The following is a 21944-nucleotide window of genomic DNA, read 5'->3' on the forward strand; positions in this document are numbered from 1 at the left end:
CATGGACCTCAACAAATTATTAATTATAATATTAACAATCATAATAAAAATAATAATAGCATGCATAGCCAACTCTCTGGGAGTGCAACCCTTCATTATTTTAGAGTTTGCTTATAAAAGGAAGACTGGCAAGCGAATGGTGTCTTTTTTTTTAATAATAGGAAAGCATTTGTCCTATTCTTCCCCATTCTTCCTCTCATTAGTGAGAGAGTTCACACCATACCCACGTTCATGGAAGTAGGCTCTAATTAGTGTATGTAAGGAAATTTCATGTGCTATCACAAAAGGTTGGGAATCATCCTCTATATATCTGAAGGGCATGTATATATAGCTTATGTATACCAAGGCCTCAGTGACGGGAAAAGAAAAAAAAAACAGAATTCTGTTACGAGGCAGATAAACAGAGCTCCCAAACTTATATATTACCTTCTTCCTCATTTTAGTCTGTTCCTATTTTTCTCCTTTTAGTCTGTTCCTATGATTTACTCAGGCAGTCAGGTGGCACAGTGGATAAAGTGCAAAGCCTGGACTCAGGAAGACCTAAGGTCAAATCCAGCCTCAGACACTTACTGTGTGATCCTGGGAAAGTCACTTAATCCTGTTTGTCTCACTTTCCTCATGTATAAAATGAGCAGGAGAAGGACATGGCAAACCATTCTGATATCTTTACTAAGAAAACCCCAAATGGAGTCATGAAGAGTGAGAAACGACTGAAAAATTCAACAAAAAGATCAAACTAAACAAAAAAAGAACATGAAAATAATTCTCCAATCTAGAGTCGTAGCTTCCTTTTAAATTTCAGGTTTTCAGATTAAGTATCTTTGGTTAGAAGGAAAATAGGACTAGGAAGCTTCTGCAGCACTGGCTCACTCCTAGTATTTCCTATCCAGTGTGTAATGGGATCAACAACTTGAATACCTAAACTAGAGAAGACAGGAAAGAATTAGACTTGATGAGAGGAAGCTAAGGGTTAGTTGAGTGGGGATAAAATTGTTGATGAGCCATTTCAGTCATGTCTAACTCTTTGTAAACCCATTTGGGGTTTTCTTGGCACAGATACTGGAGTGGTTTGCTATTTTCTCCTCTAGATCATTTTACAGTTGAGGAAACTGAGGCACACAGGGTTAAGTAACTTGCCCAGGGTCACACAGCTAATAAGTGGCGGAAGCCGTATTTGAACTCAGGTTCTTCTGACTCCACAGCTGGCACTCTATCCACCGCATTGCCTAGCTGAATTGTCTCTCTCCCTCCACCTCACCTAGAGTTAAACAGCTAACTCTGCTTCTGGAGGTAGATGGTGGAGTAAAAAGGTAGTCACTCTCACCCTTCCTTATCAACCTCTGAAGACCTAGAAAATATCACCCCAGAAAAAGCCCTGGAACAGCTGAACCAGAAGAAAGACGGAGAGCAGCAGTGCAGTAGCCCAGGTAACTTGAGGGATTAACTGGAAAAGCCCCTATTACCCTGGGGGAAGGGGAGCAGTACAGAACGGGAGGCGCCCACCAAGCCAACCAAAAACCATGCTTTAGCACACCAGGAGGAGATCCTGGTGCCTCTGCATTCTACAGCAAACAGGTCTCCCAGTCCTCAGCAAAAATAAGGGAAGCAGCACTACAAAGGGCCCCAGGTGGGTAAGCACCCTGCAGCATTCACCTGAAAGGAGCTGAAGAAAGCAACCTAGAGTCTTCCTAAAGTCCCAGCCTTGCTGATTGCAGCCCAACACCAGGTATGCTGTCAGAACCCTACAGCTTCCAACTGCCAACCAGGAGGAGATCCGGAAGCCTGGGTGGTAGATCAGGCAAACACCAAAACCCGGACCTCCAAGTGCCGCAGTGAGGGCAGGGGAACTGGTGGAAACCAGCTCAGAAAACCACCAGGGGCCTTGGCACTTGAGTCTCCCAGTGCATTAGCAGAAACAAGGGAGGCAGCACTGCAAGGGCCCCCAGGCAGATAAACACCCTGCAGCACCCATCTAAAAGGAGCTGAAGAAAGCTAAAGGAAAGGAAAAGTAGGTAGCTTAGAATTGCCTGAAAGTTCCAGCCTTGCTGATTCCAGCCCAATACCAGGTAAGCTGCCAGAACCCTATAGCCTCCAACTGCTAACATAAGAGGCCCCAGCACACAAAGCCAGTGACCAAGACCTAGGCTCCCAACACAAGAAGCTTGGGTTAGTGCCCTCTGCTTCACAGCAGGAAAGCTCAATCTCTTTAAAGGCCAGGGAATAAAAAAACACCAGGAGTAAAAAGAAACATACCATAGACTCATATTATGAGAAGAGTGAAGATCAAGACAGAAATTCTGAAGAGGACAACATTGTCAACAAACCCACATCTGCAACATCAAAAGGGAATATGAACTGGTCTGACGCCCAAAAAGCCTTCTTGCAAGAGCTCAAGAAGGATTTTAAAAGTCAAATGACAGAGGTAGATGAGTCCTTAAAAAATACAATTGGCCAACTGGAAAAAAAGTGCACTGAAGAAAACAAGTCCCTAAAAAACACAATTGGCAAACTGGAAAAAAGGTACATTGAAGAAAACAAATCCCTTAAAAACATAATTGGCCAGTTGGATAAGGAAGTACAAAAACTAACAAAAGAAAACAATCTGTTAAAAACCAGTATTGCACAAATGGAAACTAATGACTTTATGAGAGAGCAAGAATCAGTCAAACAGAAACAAAAAAATGAAAAATTAGATGAAAACATAAAATACCTCATGGGTAAAACAACTGACCTGGAAAATCGATCCAGGAGAGACAATTTAAAAATTACTGGACTACCTGAAAATCATGATGATAAAAAGAGCCTGGACAGTATCTTTCAGGAAATCATAAAGGAAAACTGCCCTGACGTCCTAGAACCAGAAGGTAAAATAACCATAGAAAGAACTGGACCACTCACCGCCTGAAAGAGATCCCAAATTGAAAAAGCCAAGGAATATAATGGCAAAAATTCCAAAAAAAAACCAAACAGCTAACTCTTCCTTTAATTTAACCCCTTGTATTTTCTAGCAAAGCTAAACCACATTCAACTTAGAGAAAAATTCTTCAGTAGTCAAATTGTTTGAGAGTAGAGAAAGTAAAAGAAAAGATTTTGTAACAAGAATGTACTCTTTTATTTTTTTGTCAAAATATACTGAGATAAGGAGAGAACCAGCTATAGCTATTGGGATTCCAAAATAAAATTGTATTTCCTTGTATTCTCTATAACTCTGAATAATTTAAGGTGATTATCTTGGTAATCCAGTTTCCTGAACTAATATCAGTCTTGTTTTCCAATCATTTACCTAGAGAGTTACCACCACCTTCACCATTCTGACTCATAGTTGGCTAGTAGATCCTCTCTGGACTTGCGGACTAGCCCCACTCCTGGATATATATAAGTAGTAGATGCCATCGCTGCACACAGGAGACACTCAACAAATGCTGAGTGATTAAGCAAGTTCTTTGGCTAGTACATATTCCCTGCTTTTCACTTTGCCATAGAAGCCTCCCCAGAAAATGCAACAAAGACATATAAGGTAAGAATGGGGCAGGGCAGGGACTAGGGTTGATTGATAGGCTACAGTTACAGGAAGAGGAACATGAATAATTTAGAGCCAGAAATCCTGGAGAGTGGGCATGGAAACTGGGCTGTCATAAATGAGCTGGGCTATAGAAAGAGAGAAATTCGAGTTTTCTGAGTTCAAGCTAGGGGCTGGAGTTAGAGCTAAAGACTTATGAGAATAGGATATGGTTAGGTCAGGAAAAGCATAATTCAGCACTCTTGGCTTTCAAACCAAACAGTCTGAAAATTATAAGGATAGGGGTCAGAATGGTGAGGGTCTGCTAAATTATGTTAATATGGGTGATATAAAAATCTACTTGAGAGTGAAAATTTCCTAATCAACATGGAGAAGAGCTAATAAAGTAGGGGGACACTGTTAGATGGTATAAGAAGCACTAAAAACTAAATAAATGGTTGAAGAAGGAAAAGGAAGGAAAGGAAGGAAGGAAGGAAGGAAAGGAAGGAAGGAAGGAAGGAAGGAAAAGGAAGGAAGGAAAGAAAGGAAAGGAAAAAAGGAAAAAAGGAAAAAAAAAGAAAGAAAGAAAGAAAGAAAGAAAGAAAGAAAGAAAGAAAAAGAAAGAAAAAAAAAAAAAAAAAAAAAAAAAAAGAAAGAAAGAAAGAGAAAGAAAGAAAGAAAGAAAGAAAGAAAGAAAGAAAGAAAGAAAGAAAGAAAGAAAGAAAGAGAAAAAAAGAAAGAGAAAAAGAAAGAAAGAAAAGAGAAGAAGAAAAGAAAGAAAGAAAGAAAGAAAAGAAAGAAAGAAAGAAAAAAAAAAGAAAGAGAAAGAAAGAAAGAGAAAGAAAGAAAGAAAGAAAGAAAGAAAGAAAGAAAAAAAGAAAGAAAGAAAAAGAAAGAGAAGAAAGAAAGAAAGAAGAGAAGAAGAAGAAAAAAGAAGAGGAAGGAAGGAAGGAGGGAGAGGGAGAGAGGAGGGAAGAGAGGAGGGAGGGAGGGAGGGAAGGAGAGGAGGAAAAAGAGAAAGAAAGAAAGAAAGAAAGAAAGAAAGAAAGAGAAAGAAGAAAAAGAAAAGAAAGAAAGAAAGAAAGAAAGAAAGAAAGAAAGAAAGAAAGAAAGAAAGAAAGAAAGAAAGAAAGAAAGAAAGAAAAAAAAAAGAGAAACTGCTTGAATGTAGGAGTCAGCAATTATGTGACATTTAGCAAATCATTTAACTTATGTGAGCCACAGTATCCTCAACTGTGAAACAAGATCTCCTGACAATCTCACAAGGACTGCTGTGGCGACTGAATGAGATCATGTATATGAAACCACAAATTGGTAAGGAGCTATAAGACACCTTTATGATGCTGTTGTTGTTCAGTTGTGTTCAGTTGTGTCCAACTCTTCATGACCCCATTTGGGGTTTTCTTGGCAGAGATACTAGAGTGGTTTGCCATTTCCCTCTCCAGCTCGTTTTACAAATGAGGGAACCGAGGCAAATGGGGTTAAGTGACTTGCCCAAGGTCACCCAGGTAGTAAGTATCTGAAGCCAGATTTGAACTCAGGAAGAGATGTCCTGACTTCAGGCCCAGTTCTCTACCCACTGTACTAGCTGCCTTATCATGGAGTAGGACAGTTTATAAAAGCTGGTAGTTGTGTGACTTTGGGTAAGTTATTCTGAAGCATAGAAACGTTTTCAGTAGCCTTTTGTGGCTTTTTGTAGGGGCAAGAGAAAGTTAGCATGATCCAGGAGAAAGTATACCAGATTTGGAGTCAGAGGGCCTGGGTTCAAATCTTGCCTCCAAAACTTTTTTTTTTAAACTTGTATTATTTCTACTTTCACAACATTTCTCATGCTTCCCCTTTTCTCTACACACATAGGTACTGCTCTCATTCAGGATCTGGCCACCTCTAGCCTAAACTATTACATAAATCCTAATTGATCTCCCTTCTTCAACTCTCTTCCCCATTCCAATTTATCCTCTATTCAGCATACAGCAGCAGCACCCCTACCCTCCTCATTCAATAACCTCCAGTAGCTCCCTATTACCTTCAGGATCAAATTTTTTTTAAAAAGTTCTGTTTGGCATTTAAAACTCTTCATAACCTGGTCCCTTTCAACCTTTACATTCTTTTTTTCTACTTTACTCCCCACCACAAACTCTTACAATTCAACTACACAAACCTATTTGTCGTTCTTCACGCTCTCCATCTCCTCTCTCTCTGCCTTTGCACTGTCAGGTCCTCATGCCTAGCATGCTCTCTCTCCTCACTTTCATCTCTTAGCTTCCCTGGCTTCCTTCAAATTTCATTAAATTTGATGAACTTCTGCAAGAGACTTTTCTCTCTTAATTCTAGTGAGTTTCTCTCTGATAATACCTTCAATCTACTACATGTATATAAATATATACATATATATGTTTGTATGTTGTATGTATCTAGTTATTTAGTTATTTTTTTCTCTTCTGCATTATAACATGAACTACTTTAGGGCAGGGACTATCGCCTTTCTTTTTATTCACAGAACTTAGCACAGTGCCTATCACAGAGTAAACACCTGATGAATGACTGCTGACTGATCATATGGCCTGAGGCATAAGTCACTTAAGCTCTGTGCCTCAGTTTCCTCGAGTGTAAAATGAGGGATCTGGACTAGATGACCTCATGGTCCCTTCCATCTCTAAGTCCATTGCCTTGTGCTCCCAGGCCTCCACTCTACCATCACCTAATTTATAAATAGATATACTATTCAGCCAGGAAGTGAAATGCATAGGGTGCCAGGCCTGGAGGCAGAAGACTCATCTTGTGAACTCAAATCTGGCCTCAGACACTTACTAGCTGCATGACCCTGGGCAAGTTACTTAATCCTCAGTTTTCTCATCTGTAAAATGAGTTGGAAAAGGGAATGGCTGACCACTCCAGTACCTTCACCCCAAATGGGGTTCCAACAAAGAACTGGAAATGACTAAACAAATACTATTCCGGCAATCACAGATCAGGACAGAGATGCCTCTTTGTCTGAGGATAAAAATGATAATACTGAAAGGAGAAAAAGGAAATATGAGAGTCCAAACTTAAAAAAAAAATGTCCCCAAGTTTCCATGACAGGGTACTTGCCAGCTCCGTGAATCCCTACTTTACTATCCTGTTCCCTGGATACAACCCTGTTTTTCTCCCTGAACTAGACTGAAAGCATGAGTTGACTGGGACTGCAAATTCTTATGAAGGAACCTTGTAAGATGTGCCACATACTGTAGTCCTGAAGCTACTTTCTGGTGGTATATTAGATGCTCTGGGGTATGCAACTCTTTGAGACCATGGAAAGTATCAGTTTTATACTGAGACAAGAAGAGGCATCTGTACAATTATCTTTGTACTAAGCCTAGTGTGGCATGGCAAGTAAATGGGACTTTAATAAATCCTTCCACATTGACTTAGACAATGTGACTTCTTAATGTAGTGGCCTTGGAGTGGGGTACCTTCTAAGCGTCATATTTTCTGTTTAGGCCCCTACACAATTACCCAAGTGATTCAGGCTCCAAAACTTGCTTCTATGAGTAATTATTGATACTTTGGCCTATCCAGACATTAATTTATGCCAAGAGTAGATAGCTTGTTATTTTTCAGAACTTTGTGTGCAGTGTTTGAAGCAAGCATGAGGAAAAAACAGAGAACTGACATTAAGTATTGTATTTATGCTACCATTAAATGAAGTACTGCGTCCTTTGAAAGAAAAGTGATATCATAGTGTGGAGACAAAACCGATTTACATACAAATGAATAAATGGATGGCTAATATAAACATCTGTCAAGTCTATTCAGTATAAAAATGAATTAGGCATTAAAATTTCGAAAATAAAAATACTGTGGCCTTCACTGATGACATTGGTGAATTCTGGCTCCTACCCTTGGTCAGGCTGACCAGCCTTGATTTATGCATTGGTTGAATCAGCCTGACAGTATAAGAGACCTAGGAAGTTTCTATACTTTCTCTGAAACTTACCCAATGAGATTATGTAGCCACAAAGGAAGCTACATAAGTATATCTTCTAGATAATTATTGTGAGAATCAACTAGGATAAGTTATGCTGCTTGCCCCAATCTTTTAGAGATAAGACAGAAAAAACATCATTTTATGAGTAGCCAAATAAGCAGTTGTAAAATAAATTCAAAAAACTGACATTTTTATTAAAGGAGCCATCTTAATTTGGAGATGAGTTTTAGGGTATTCTTAATAATTTATTTATTTTTTAAGAGAAGCCATTTTTCCTATTGTCAAAACATTTTAAGAGAATTGTGATAAGACAAAATAGCAAAAGAATACTATTAGATTTCAAGCTGGAGGAGTGATCAGAGATCATCTAGTCTAACCTTCCCATTTTACAGATGAGGAAACTGAGGTTCATCAAGGTACAGTATTTTGTCCAAGGTGACTCAGGTAGTAAGCTGAAGAATTAGGATCTGAGACAAGGTCTTCTGACTCCATATCCTGAAATTCTCCCACAGCAGTTACTAGAAGACCCAAGAATCTGTTCAATATCATTCCCTAGGCATATCTCTAAGTTTGTGGTCTATCTCACAGGTCTTTTGAAAATCCAAATGTAACACGCTAAATGATTCACCTTTATCCATATTAACCTCAAAGAACTCTCTTAAGGGGTAGTTAATGGCACAGCAGATAGAGTGCAGGGTCTTGAATTAGGAAAATTCTTCTTCCAGAGTTCAAATCTGGCCTTAGACCCTTATTAACTGTGTGACCCTAAACAAGTCACTTAACTCTGTTTGCCTCAGTTTCCTCTTTTGTAGAATGAGCTGGGGGAAAAAATGGCAAACCACTCTAGTATCTCAGCCAAGAAAGCTCCAAATGGGGTCACAAAGAGTCAGACAGGACTGAAAAAAGACTGAGCACAAAATGCCTAACTTCAGCTTATTAAATGATTTTTTTTTAAATGAACCACAATCTCTTTGATCCAACATTAGTACTGGTAATTATTCTTTAAATTGAGCATTCCAAGAAAGTGAAGCACTTACTGACTGCAGAGTCATAGGAGGTCGAATTGTGCTCATCTCTCAGGAAGGGATATGGGGAGAGGTAAGCATGTGTACAGTTCTTAGATGGTGATTGATTTGCTAGAAATGAATCAAAATTAAGAAAAATCTTTATTATTAAGAAGATGAGATGCTCTTGTTTACAATAAAGAGTGGCTTTGAGGGGACATAAGTTGTGACTACACAAAGTAAAGTAGAGAATTAAAGCAATTATCCAGGAAATCCTAGATACACACACACACACACACACACACACACACACACGAGCTATTATTATTTGGAGAGGGCGGGAAAAGAAAAATGTTTCATCTAGATTTCATTATTGCTTGCTCAACATTATCTGCTCCTATAAGACATCTTAAATTCAATATATCCAAAACTGAATCTTTTCCCTCAAATCCTCACTTTTTTTTTGCTTTGTTTTTTTGAGGGGAAGCAACTGGATTAAATGGGTTAAGTGGTAAGGGTTAAGTGACTTGCCTGAGTCACACAGCTAGTAAGCATCCGAGGCCGAATTTGAACTCAGGTCCTCCTAACTCCAGGGCCAGTGTTCCATCCACTGAGCCACCTACCTGCCCCCCCCCACTTCTTTCTAACTTTTCTATTACCATCAAGGGCACTACCATCCTAGTTAACCAGAGTGACAACCTAGGTTTCATCCTCAACTCTTCACTCAACATCTCCAGCACCACCCCAAGACCAGTAAGTTGTCAGGGCTTGTCGATTTCATCTTCATAACTTTCTCCTATACTTATCTCTTCTGACACTGCCATCACCCTGGAGCTGGCCCTCACCACTTCATGCCTGCACTATTATAACATCTTGCTGATTGGTTTCCCTGCTTCAAGTCTCTCTCCACCCCAATCTATCCTCCACTAAGCTGTTAAACTGATTTTATAAAATGCAGGTCTGAGCAGGTCACTTCATCCCTCCTCCTCATTCAATAAATTGCAGTTTATTGAAGGTAAACTCATGGAATCAAGAATTCTCCCTCTTACTTCCAGGACCAAATGTAAAATCCCTCTGTTTGGTTTTCAAAGCCCTTCATAACCTGGCCCTTTCCTTGCTTTCATTCTACTCCCTTCCAGTGACACTGGCTTACTTGCTGTTCCTTTCATACAACACTCCATCTTCTGACTCTGAGAATTTGTCCTGTCAGTCATAACTAGAATGAAGTCCCTCCTTATCTCAACTTCTCTGGCTTGCATACAGTCTCAACTAAAATCTCATCTTCTTTAAGAAACCTTTCCAATCTTCTTTAATCTTATACTTTCTCTCTGAGATGACCGCCAATTTATCCTGTATATATCTTGTTTGTAAATAGCTGTTTGCGTGGTTTTTTTTTCCCCTTCTTTCTTCATATTCTCTGAGCTTAGCACAGAGTCTGGCACATATCAGGCATGCTAAATGAATTACTATTTCAACAAATGCTAAATCAATTACAATTTCAATCAGCTAAGGAACTGTTCCACTGAACATAGTCTTCAAAATGGACATATCTTTTTATTACCATCAACACTAGAATAAAACCTTGACTATCCAGATGTCAGCTAACCAGAACCTGCCCTTTACATGCCTTTTTTTGATCTCCATTTATAGAGAAAAGATAATGTTGAAAAGAAAATTAGCTCCCATTTACTGTTTATTATTTGTTTGCTTAGAGAGACAATTCACAAAGAAGTTATGATCTGACAACCTAGATATTTCATTTTAAATTCCCTCTAAAAATTCATTTCTAAAAATACAGAAGAATGACACCAACATTCATTACTGAGGGAAATGCTATTGTCTATATGTCATTCCCCATATTATTGATATAAAATATAATTTGATTTTTGTCTCTAAGTACAAGACAGCATAGCTCTCCCTAAATTCTACTCAACTTTCTCAAAGGTCTTTTGAAAATCCAAATGTAACACGCTAAATGATTCACCTTTATCCATATTACCCTCAAAGAACTCTCTTAAGGGGTAGTTAATGGCACAGCAGATAGAGCGCAGGATCTTGAATCAGGAAAATTCTTCTTCCAGAGTTCAAATCTGGCCTTAGATCCTTATTAACTGTGTGACCCTAAACAAGTCACTTAACTCTGTTTGCCTCAGTTTCCTCTTTTGTAGAATGAGCTGGGGAAAAAAATGGCAAACCACTCTAGTATCTCAGCCAAGAAAGTTCCAAATGGGGTCACGAAGAGTCAGACAGGACTGAAAAAAGACTGAGCACAAAACTCTCTTAAAAACAACTTTATTCTGGGACAGCTATGTGGCGCAATGGGTAGAGAGCACCGGCCCTGGATTCAAGAGGATCTGAGTTCAAATCTGGCCTCAGACACATAACACTTATTAGCTGTGTGACCGTGGGCAAGTCACTTAACCCCATTGCCTAGCCAAAAATAAATAAATAAATCAACTTTATTCTTATGGAAACCATCCCAATAAATTAGGTTGCTAAAGTGTTCAGTGATTCTACCCTTAATTATAGATTCCACGATTTTGCCTGGTATAGAAATAACTTCCCTTGCTGTGTCTCACAAGGTTTATTATTATAGACACAGCAAGAGAAGTTCTCAATCACTACCAAGAAAAATGAACATTCTTTAAGTGACTATTTTTACCTTGATGCCAACTGGTCATAATGCAAGTGGTTGTTTTTTTAAACAAATCAATATTTGAGCTTACATAAATCATATGATATGCATCTAAGGAAAAAAAAAGGATCATGGTAGCTGCCTTAGTAGGGCCATGGAAATATCTCATGTACATTTCAAAACTATGTTTACATAAAAGGAAATTTATCCCTTGATATATCATGCAACATAGTTCAAACAAATTTTCATGTCTCTACTACTATTGCTTATAAGGTTCTAGTATATATATTTAAATAAAAATTTCAGAGATTTGGATATAAAAAGATAAACCATCCCTTCTAGAATTTCCAAAGTTACAAGGTTTTAAAAGGCTATAGCCAGAAGAAGTTTGATTTTCAAGATAATGTTAATAACAGATACTTGGGAATGGTGGTAGGGAGAAAAAAGTTAAATTGCCCCTTGTTGGATGGTGACTATCAGGTACTGTGTCACATTAACTACTACCAGTTACCTTTTACACACACACACACACACACACACACACACACACACACACACACACACATACACACATGCCTAAAAAATTATTTTCCAGACAATACAACTATATTGGCCAAAAAAACTATCCCCCCGAAGTACTGGAAATGCAATTACTTCAGGTGCTATAATAACTCAGTGAAATGCTTATGTTGTTACACATTAAAGTTGTTCATTTTTTAATAATGAAAAAAATGAAGTTAAATCTCACTTACTGTACCAGAATTTCCAAATGTTGGCTGTGTTTTCCTCAGCAACACCACTAAACCAACATCTCCAAAAGAAACCTTCATGGTGGAAAGTGACATTCTCTACCTGCCCAAAACACACACAAAAAAATATTATTAGATAGAGAGCAATCAACCTAGTCACAGTCAGTCATTTAGAAAAAGAGAGAAAAATATTTCTAATGCTGACTGATAAACTTGTATTTAACATTATCACATCTCTTGCATTCAAGCATTAGAGCCACTATTCTCTGATTTACATGGATTCTTCACCCACAAGAGGAGGGAAAACATATACTAGAGACTACAAAATAAACCATTATTATACTGAAGAAGAAAAGAAAACGCACATTATGTTCACCTGAACATTTCCCAACTTCAGTCACAAGCAGCCAGTAATCTGACCCGAAAGCCACCAAAAAGAGCAGAACTCCTAAGGCACCAAAAAGGGCTCCAAAGAAGACCGCGATGTTCCGTTTCATCACTAAGCTACTGGTTTCAGTTTTCCAAAAAAAAATTTTAATCCTTTACAAAACCCTGATGCTCAATAAGACAGGAGCAATGCACTAATGTAGAAGAAAGAGATCCTTTTTTTTTCCTCTCCAAGGAATCACAATGTACTTTTCTTGTAGAAAAGTAGAAATTTTAAAAAGTAGATATTTTCTTGTAGACAGTCACAATCTTTTCTTGTCTTAGGTCACTTTTCTCCTATACTCTAGCAGTTGATGTTTTCCTCTCCCCTGGGCAGACTCCAGTCTGGCAGCTGAGAATGACCTGCTATTTTAAGACATTAATTGAGGAGCATCTAGGGGGAGGAGAGGGGACAGAAAAGATCAGGATCGTAAGGGATCAAAAATAGTTGACCTTCCCCTGACTAACTAGTGCCAGGCACAGTCTCAGATTATCATTATTGAAGTTGATTCATCCATAAAACATGGCAAGAAGAGGAAATGGTAGCAAAGCAATAGGTGTGATACTATCTCAAAAAAAAAAAAGTGTTGCCTCAACAAGCACTTCTTATTTTAAGATAGTTACCATGAGCTGAATGGTAGCCCAGAAGACATTTGAGAAGCTCATCAAAGATGCATAAATCACAATTACAAACAAACTGCAAAGACTTCTCTTGGTATGCATGATCTGTACATAAATATAGCTTATAATTAATTTCTTATTTAGCTATATTCTTTCGTATGAAAAGTATTTGCACAGCAGATGGTTCCAAAGCAGATACCACTGGTTATTCTGTAGATATTTAGATGTGCTCAATATATGTTCAGATATGTATTTTAAAAGTAAAAACTCTCTTAAAAATAATAAAAAATAACCAAAAAAATAAATTTTTTTTAAATTTTAAAATTTTTTTTAAAAAATAAAAACTCTTGTAGGGCAGCAGAGCTTTCTGGTTTAAAAAAAAAAGGCATTGCTTTTAAACAATTCATAAGAGCCTAGGTAAAGCCTTTTATAGGAAGTCCCAGAAATTAAAGTGGTTGGCATCTGAAAGAAGCTCTTGTCCTCTGAGGTAATGAGATGAAGAGAAAGGCCTAGAAACTATGCAGTGATCCAAGGAAACAGGTGACAGCTCCTCTATAATTTGGTAAATCAACTGATCGATACACATTCATTAAGTGTCTAGTATGTGCCAGGCTAAGAGCTGGGAATACAAAAAAAAAAAAGCAAAAGACAGTCCCTGCCCTCAAGGAGCTTACAATCTAATCGAGGAGACAACATGCAAAGCAAGCTATACACAGGATAAATAGAAAATAATTCACAGAGGGAAGACACTGGCATTAAAAGAGGTTGGGGAAGGCTTCCAGGAGAAGATGAGGTTTTACTTGGGACTAATAAGAAGCCTGAGAGAGAGCATTCTAGGCATGAAGAGCAGCCAGAGAGAATGCCCAAAGCCAGGAGATGGAATGTCTTGTTCATGGAACAGTGTAGAGGCCAGTGTCACCGGATCAAAGAATATGTGTCAAAGAGTAAGTGTAGGGGAGAAAAGTGTGAGAAAACTGGCAAGATAAAAGGGGCTTCAAGAGTTACAGTGACTGAAAAACCCTGTTGCCAATTTAGGAATAGAGTCTTAACTAAGGTAGAATGACCTCCTTGGTACCTGAGGAAACTTGCCAAAGGGTATAAATTTGGCCCAGGACATAAAACAAGTAAGGCCACTAAGAGCATCTGCGCTCCTAGAACGAATGCTTGTTGTAACAAGACTTCCTGGGGAGAGGGAAGGACAGTCCAGCCTACTACTCTGCTGCCTTCCAACACTAAAGGGTAGATGTCTCCCAAGACCATGCCCTCATGCCCTCCCTTCTCTTTCCCTTTCCTTTTCTCTTCCTTCCTCTCCCTTCTCCTCTCCTCTTCTCATATTATTTCTTTATCCTCTCCTCCTTGGTGATTTCATCCTCTCTTTTGTCTCAGGTGAGTTGATCAGGTTCTTTCTTTGTTGAAATAAATTGAAACAGTAAAGATAGACAGGGATTCGAGCTGCCAGTCACACAATCACCGTGTTCCCCCGACTTTCTCAATCATGAGGTCTATGTAAGGAATTCCCATCAACAAGGAAGTATCACCTGGGACAGAAGCTGAAGCTGATGATCCAAACTTTCTTTTCTTAGTTATGGCTTTTTATAGGGTCATCTGAGTAAGCTCCATACATGGTACAGGACAGCTATAGAATAATTACTAGGGCAAACATAAATCAGAAAAAACAAGGGGTGCCTCATTACCTTGGGGGTGTGGTGAAGGGAGGCTACAGATGGTGTTTTTAAAAGATCAGATCAATGGCTGTAATTGGACTCATGATGTGTAATGAGTTCTGTTGGTCACATGTGCGACTATCAGAACCATATTATTTAACCATCACTAGATATCTAATTGTTGGAATGTATGAAAGTGATGGGCAGCTAGGTGGTGCAGTGGATATGGTGCAAGTAGTACATAATAGATTTGTAGTTTCATGTACAATCATCTTTTTTTCCTGTTCTACTATGTTATGAAAATGCTTGCTTTATTTCTTAAATTCAGAATAAAGTAAATTTTTTTTAAAATTTTTGGGTTTTGATCATTTCTACAGCATAAGTACCTCATACTATGGCATGGAGTTTTCAGGACAAAGTTGATTTTATTTTATGTTTATTGGAAAAATATGTGTCATATGGTACTTAGTCTCCATCTAGTCTCCTTAGAGGAAGAAAGAAGGAAGAAGAGCTGGGAAACCAAACACATAGTATTAAGAGTCACAACTCTGGAAAAGTTAGGAATCACTATTCTGATTAGAATGATTATGAAAAGGTCTCCTCTGGAGGTTATTCAGGGACAACACTGTGTAGTGGAGAGAGTGCTGAAGGATCTTAAATTAGAAACCTGGGATCAAGTGGAAGTTTTGCTACTTTGGACTACGAGGCTCTCAAAAACCTCAGTTTTGCCTTCTGTAAAATAGAAATAAATAGGAATATGACATACCATAATCAATATCAAATTGCCTTGCTTCTTAAGGAGGGAGAAGGAAAGGAGGAAAAAAGAGAATTTGGAATTGCAAATTTTAATTCACAATATTGTTATGAGAAAACTATTTTGTAAACTGTAAAAATCTAGATAAATGTGATATTATTGTCTCTTCAAAACTCTCAATGTTAACTTTTCTACAGCGAACAAACATTTCTTGACTGATTTAATAAAAATGTTAATTTTGGGGGGGAAAGTATTCACAACCATTTTGCCTAGAGATAAAGCTAGGCCTTTATGCTGTAGCACAGTACTATGTTCTTGAGTAAGTACTTACAGAAGAAATGAGAGAAGTTTCTTTAAGATCACTTTAAAGCTAGGGTTCTTAAATTTTTTTTTCAAATCATGGATACACTTGGCAATCTGGTGACGTCTATCAACTACTTCTCAGAGTAATGTCTTAAAATGCATAAAATAAAATCCATAATATTACAAAGGAAACCAATCATATCTAAATGGAGATATAATTTTCCCCTATCCAACTTCTTGGCTCTTATGAAACCTACACATTGACCTGCCAGCTTTAAAAAGCTTTATTTCTATGAAACTGTTCTAACGTTCAAATAGAAGAAATGTTCGCCGTAACAGTGACATCTGGTGGCCCACAGAAGGATCTAAAAGTATTGTCTTGGCCCTTAATTTTAAAAAGTAAAAGTACTATGGAAATTCTGTATTTTTAAGCATTTAATGTTAAATAGCTACAAATGGCATTACTTTGTTTAAATGAATGACTTTATATAAATTAAATGTCAAAGTAACTAGACACCAAGTGAATCTAAATACATATAAATATAAACTAAACAGCAGGTGAAATTGAATAAATGTATATGTACATGCACCACTTTTTGTCCTTCAGTCTTCTCCAGAACCCCATTTGGGATTGTCTTGGTAGAGATATTGAAGTGTTTTGCCATTTCCTTCTCCAGCTCATTTTACAGATGAGGAAACTGAGGCAAATCAGGTTAAGTGACTTGTCCAGGGTCATGCAGCTAGTAAATGTCTGAGGTCAATCTGAATTCAGATCTTCCCGATTCCAGGCCCAGCATTCTATTCACCGCACCACCTAGCTGGCCACTTACATCCCTTACTTTGGTCTTATAGCATCATAGTAACCATTAGGCACAAAAATAAGTATTTATCTAAGAAGTCTGAAAATGCTGGTGTGAGCCACAAAGAGAAACTAGTTACATTACATTACAAAAAAAAAAACATTAAGGATTACAGATTTAGAGCTGGAAGAGACCTTAAAGTCCACCAAGTACAATCCCCTCACTTGATGGAAGAAGCAATTGGCCAAAGGCTCAGAGAGGTTCAATGATTTGCTCAGGGTCACACAGCTAGTGTCTAAAGTGAGTTTTGAACTTGATCTTAGCTACAAATCCAGCACCAGGATCCAGCAGGGTGCTAGAGCTGATTGTTAAGTTTTCAGTATGGGCATTTATACCTTGGAATCAGCAAAATATAAATCAGGGCTTAATTTATTGTTATGGTGTTTGTCCAGACTTAAGAAAGTGAAGGAGAAAACGTTAAAAATGCAGATGAAGCTTAAAAAGTGTTTCATGCTTTTCAAAAAGCCAGTTGTTAAATATCTACCAGCACAACCCTGCCAGGATCTGATGTGATCTACCCCACCCCCCAATCCTACTGTTTGCTTGTTTGATTGTTTTTGAACATCATTACCTGAAAGTACAATGAAGGAAAAAAACAAGCAAAACCCTTAAACCTAATGCCTTTGATCACTTCCAGTTAAGATAATCAAAAGATAAAGCACTGCAGAGATTGTGATAGGGAGGGCCAAGGGAGAAATAATTTGATTTAGGAAATAAGAAACTACATGGCAAATCACTTTTTAGTAATGCAGCTATTGAATTAAGGTAAGCACACCTATATATTAATACATTACAAATAGTTGCAATTTTGATTTTATTTACTTTTGAATTTCCACATAATGCAAGGAAGTGTTTAGCCTAAATGGATCAACAAGGGTTCCTTCCTGGGTGGAAAAGTCAAATGATTCATGTTTAAAAATTGGTGAATAAAAAGATTCTGTACTGAGGCTTCTAAGACATAAATAAGTTTATTTTTTTCTAATGTATCCTGCATGTAATTTAATTTTGGCATGTAATTTAAGCTGGTATTTATTTCTGCAGTATTAAGAAACCTTAGTATTGGTTCCCTCTGCATCTGGTTGAAAATTTCAGTTTCTTTATAATATAGCCATCTCTTCCCTCCCCCATCTCCTAATCACCTCTGGCCTATTCTGATTCAATCCATTCCTTTCCAGTCCAGTTCATCCTATGTATCTGTGCAACACCCAAATTAAGTATTAAGCATCCCTACAAGGAAGACAAACCAGTTTGTGTTCATTAGAACCATAGATTATGAACTAGAAAATAATTTAGAAGTCTATCTAATTTAAATCCCTCATTTTACAGATGAGGAAAGTATGATTGGTAGCCAAAGCAGGATCTGAAGATTTCTCAGACATTCCAAGAAGGTCACCTGATCAAGGAAAATTTCCTTGTTTAAAAAATGCTGTGATTGTTCAGTCATTTTTCAGGTGTGTCTGACTCTCTGACCCCATTTGGGTTTTTCTTGGCAAATATACTAGAGTGGTTTGCCATTTCCTTTTTCAGCTCATTTAACAGATGAGGAACTGAGGCAAACAGGGTTAAGTGACTTGTCCAGGGTCACACAGCTAGCACGTATCTGTTCAAAAATTAAACAAAGAATTATGCAAAAGGAGAGGCAATCTGGCACCTCTCAGGGAATAGAGTGCTGGAGTTAACAATCAGGAAGACCTAGATTTGAAGGCCAAATCAGATAAGTAATACCTATACCTCACTGAGTCCATCACTTCATCTTTCTAGGCTTCAGTATTCTCATCTGTAGAAAGACTTGCCTATAAAATCCCTTCCAGTTCTAAATCTATGGTAAGTCCAGGTCTCCTGATCATAAACCCAGTGTTCTTTCACTGGTTACCACATTTAGACCAGGCCTTTATGAAAAGGAAATAAATGTGATCCTTTCCAAGTGAGATCGTACCCAACTGTTCCACTGTGGGGGAGCAATTCACTGCACAGCTTCTGGATTAACCAGGCATTGTAGCTTGACTGGCAATCCCTTCAGTTCTGCTCCACTTTGTCTTCAGTCACACTCCCTGCAGGTCTACTTAAGTTTAAGTATATACTTGAAGGATTAACCCCCTTAAAATTAGAGCACTTGTTAATGAATCCTGACAACAGCCAACTTGCCATGGGTATAAGAGAATAGGATGCAATGAAAACTTTCTCTTCTCACACCAGAATCTTCATAAACCCCGTGGGTTAAATCACTCATAGGTTTCTTTGGTCAACACACAGCCTTCACAAAACAGGGAGGCTACATCATGGACTCCCATCCCTCTCCACACACACACACACACACACACACACACACACACACACACACACACACACTCTCAAACCCAAAACAACATCAGAGCATGTAAGTTATTTAAAGCATCCCAGGGTGAGGAGGTTTAGAGATTATCTGAACACATCAGTGAAAGGAGAAAAAAGTGTGACAAGGAACTCTTACCCTGGCCAGCCAAGATTGCTGAGGCCCAATGATGAGATATGCTACCTACCTGCTGATGGAGAAGTACAGGACTCAGAGTACAAAATGAGACAAATTTTTTTGGACATGGCCAATGTGGAAATTTGTTTTGGTTGACTATGCATGTTTATAATAGGTTTTGTTTTTCTTTTGTTCTCAGCTGGGGACAGGGAGGTTAAAAAGATGAGTTTTTATTGATTGAAACAAAACATTAAAAAAAAATAAGTGTGATGTATGTATTCCAGGAACATTTCCATTACCTTCCAAGGGAGATCATCTAGGCAAGTAAAATTTCTTTGTCAAGTCAACAAACATTGATGAAGGGCTTACTAAATTTTAGTTGCTATGTTAAGAGCTGAAGATACAAATGCAAGCAAAAAGTCAGACAGTCCTTGCCCTCAAGGGGTGTACATACTAATGGAAAAACCATACATAAAAATGAGATGAAAAGGGGCAACCAGGTGTTGCAGTGGATAGAATACAGGGCCTAGACTCAGGAAGACCTGAGTTCAAATCCAACCTCAGACACTTACTAGCTGTGTGACCCTGGGCAAGTTCTTTAACTCTGTTCCAGTTTCCTAAACTGTGAAATGAGCTGGAGAAGGAAATGGCATAGTATTCCAGTATTTTTGCCACGAAAATCTCAAATGGGGTCACAAAGAGTCAGACACTACTAAAATAACTGAACAACAATGAAAAGAGATGTAGGAGGGGTAGTACCCTCCAAGGGGCATCGAGGCAAAATTTAGGGAATGAAGGATGACCAGATTGGATCCTTTCCTAAAATGTCAGTTCTGGGAGGAGACTTACAAGAAATAAATTATGTACAGGCATACCTCATTTCATGATGCTTTGCTTTATTACACTTCTCAGATACTGCATTTTTTGACAAATTGAAAGTTTGTGTCAACTCTGCATCAAGCAAGTCTATTGATACCATTTTTCCAACAGTATGTGCTCACAGTACCTCTGTGTCATGTTTTGGTAGTTCTCACAATTTTTCAAACTTTTTCATTATTGTTATATCTGTTCTGGTGATTTGTGATTAGTGATCTTTGATGTCACTATTGTAATTGTTTTGGGGCACCACAAACTGCACCCATATAAGATGGCAAATTTAACTGATAAATGTCGTGTGTGTTCTGAGTGCTCCACCAACTGACAGGCAGTTTCCAGGTCTCTCTCCCTTTTCTCTAGCCTCCCTATTTCCTGAGATACAACAATATTGAAACTGGGTGAATTAATAAACCTACAATGGCCTCTAAATGTTCAAGTGAAAAGAAGAGTCAATGCGGCAAATTTCACTGTTGTCTTATTTTTTTTTTAAATTATCACAGTCATCCCAATCTTCAGCAACCACAGCCCTGATCAGTCAGTAATCATCAACATCAAGGCAAGACCCTCCACCAGCAAAAGGATTACAACTTGCTGAAGCTTCAGGTGATGGTTAGCATTTTTTTTTTTAGCAATTAAGTCTTTTTAACTAAGGTATGTACATTGTTGGGGTCTTTTTAGACACAATATTGTTGCACACTTACTAAATGATAGTACAGTATAAAAATAACTTTCATACGCAATGGGAAAGCAAAAACTTCATGTGCCTTGCTTTATAATGACATTCATTTTATTGCAATAATCGCTTTATTGCAATGCTCTGGAACCAAACCTGCAATCTCACTGTAGTATAACTGTATTGAGGGCTGACCTTCAAGTTAGAAAGAGTTGGGGTCAATACTGCCTCTGACACATACCAGATGAGCGACTTTAGGCAAATCATTTAACCTCTTGGTGTCTCCCATGCAACACCCTAAATTAGACTATAAATTAGAAGTGATTATAGCCCTACATCTACAGAAGGAGGTTTCACCTAGGGAGCTTCTGATGTTTATGAAATCACAGGTGGAAGTGGGAATAGGGAAGAGAGAAGGAAGGAAGAAAGGAAAGAGAAAATGGAATGGGATGATGACCCCAGATAAAACTATAGGAGACAAATATGAAATGTTCTGTTCATCTTTGTGGGCAAAGTGTTATATTAATAAAGACCTTCCATTCTAATAGTTTATTTAAAATTAGAATTTAATGAGCAAGAATGCAACAGTGGGCTTATTCTTCTGTTGCTAGTATATTCTGCTTTTATTTTCAGCATAATGCTACTGCTTCCTCTTAACTTTCTAGAAACCAGGACAGAATTCTGAAAATGAATCCATTATCAGGAGGGGATATAAATCCAACAGCAGCAGATTAATTATATGAATCATCACACAACGGATTTTTACAAATCGTTTGAGGTTTTAAGCAAAGTTCCTGCTTCTCATTCTATTGGTCTTAGGTTGTAAACCAAAATGAAAAAAAAATCAGAGTAAAATGTCCTAAAATTCAGGATAATTGTTTAGTTTTAGGGAACTGAAATTTGCCCTTTGAAATACAGAAATCAAAACTTCCATTTACTGCAATAAATTTCGGTAATTGTCTGAGATCTGTAAAACACATTGAAAATTTATATTGTTTAAAATCATTTTCTCATTGTTAAAAGCCCTGAGTGTTTGAGGGTCAAAGTCTGGTAACTGAGGAGATAATTTAAGATTCACTTAAATAAAAGAACTAAAAGGAGCCCTCTTGGGGACTAAGCTATAAAAAAAGTGTTTAGGGAGAATTGAATTTTACTTAAATTAATTTTATTTGTGGGAGAAAAAAGGGCTAAAGGAAATAGAAAGCAAATAGGTAGAGGGAATTTCTATATTGGTGAACTCTACATCTAGAAAGCCCAAAGCATTTATAAGACTCACCTTTCACACAGTTATTCTGTAAACATTATGGTCTCTAGGTACTGTTCCCCTCTTTCCCTCTTCTCCATCCTGCAAAAGTGAAATAATATTCTACATGATTTAAATAATTCAGCCTAATTTCCTCATATTTTATGGGATTTAAGAGGGATAGTTAGGAAGAAATTAGGGTTCTTTGAGGGAGAAAA

The 21944-nt window shown here is 37.9% G+C and overlaps 1 protein-coding gene across 1 annotated transcript in view; it reads right to left on the reverse strand.

Annotated features, from left to right (window-relative positions):
- TMEM182 (transmembrane protein 182) overlaps positions 1-12608 on the reverse strand; it is an 81747-nt gene extending 69139 nt beyond the window's left edge. The window contains exons 1-3 of the mRNA XM_020987897.2: positions 12223-12608; positions 11861-11960; positions 8507-8605 (exon numbers count right to left, since the gene is read on the reverse strand). Of these exons, the coding sequence (XP_020843556.1) occupies positions 8507-8605; positions 11861-11960; positions 12223-12354 (331 nt within the window). The 5' untranslated portion in view covers positions 12355-12608. The remainder of the gene's footprint in view (positions 1-8506; positions 8606-11860; positions 11961-12222) is intronic.
- Positions 12609-21944: the final 9336 nt, after the last annotated feature.

Source organism: Phascolarctos cinereus, unplaced genomic scaffold, assembly GCF_003287225.1.
Source record: "Phascolarctos cinereus isolate Bilbo 61053 unplaced genomic scaffold, phaCin_HiC Scaffold_7;HRSCAF=346, whole genome shotgun sequence".
Classification (NCBI taxonomy): Eukaryota; Metazoa; Chordata; class Mammalia; order Diprotodontia; family Phascolarctidae; genus Phascolarctos; species Phascolarctos cinereus.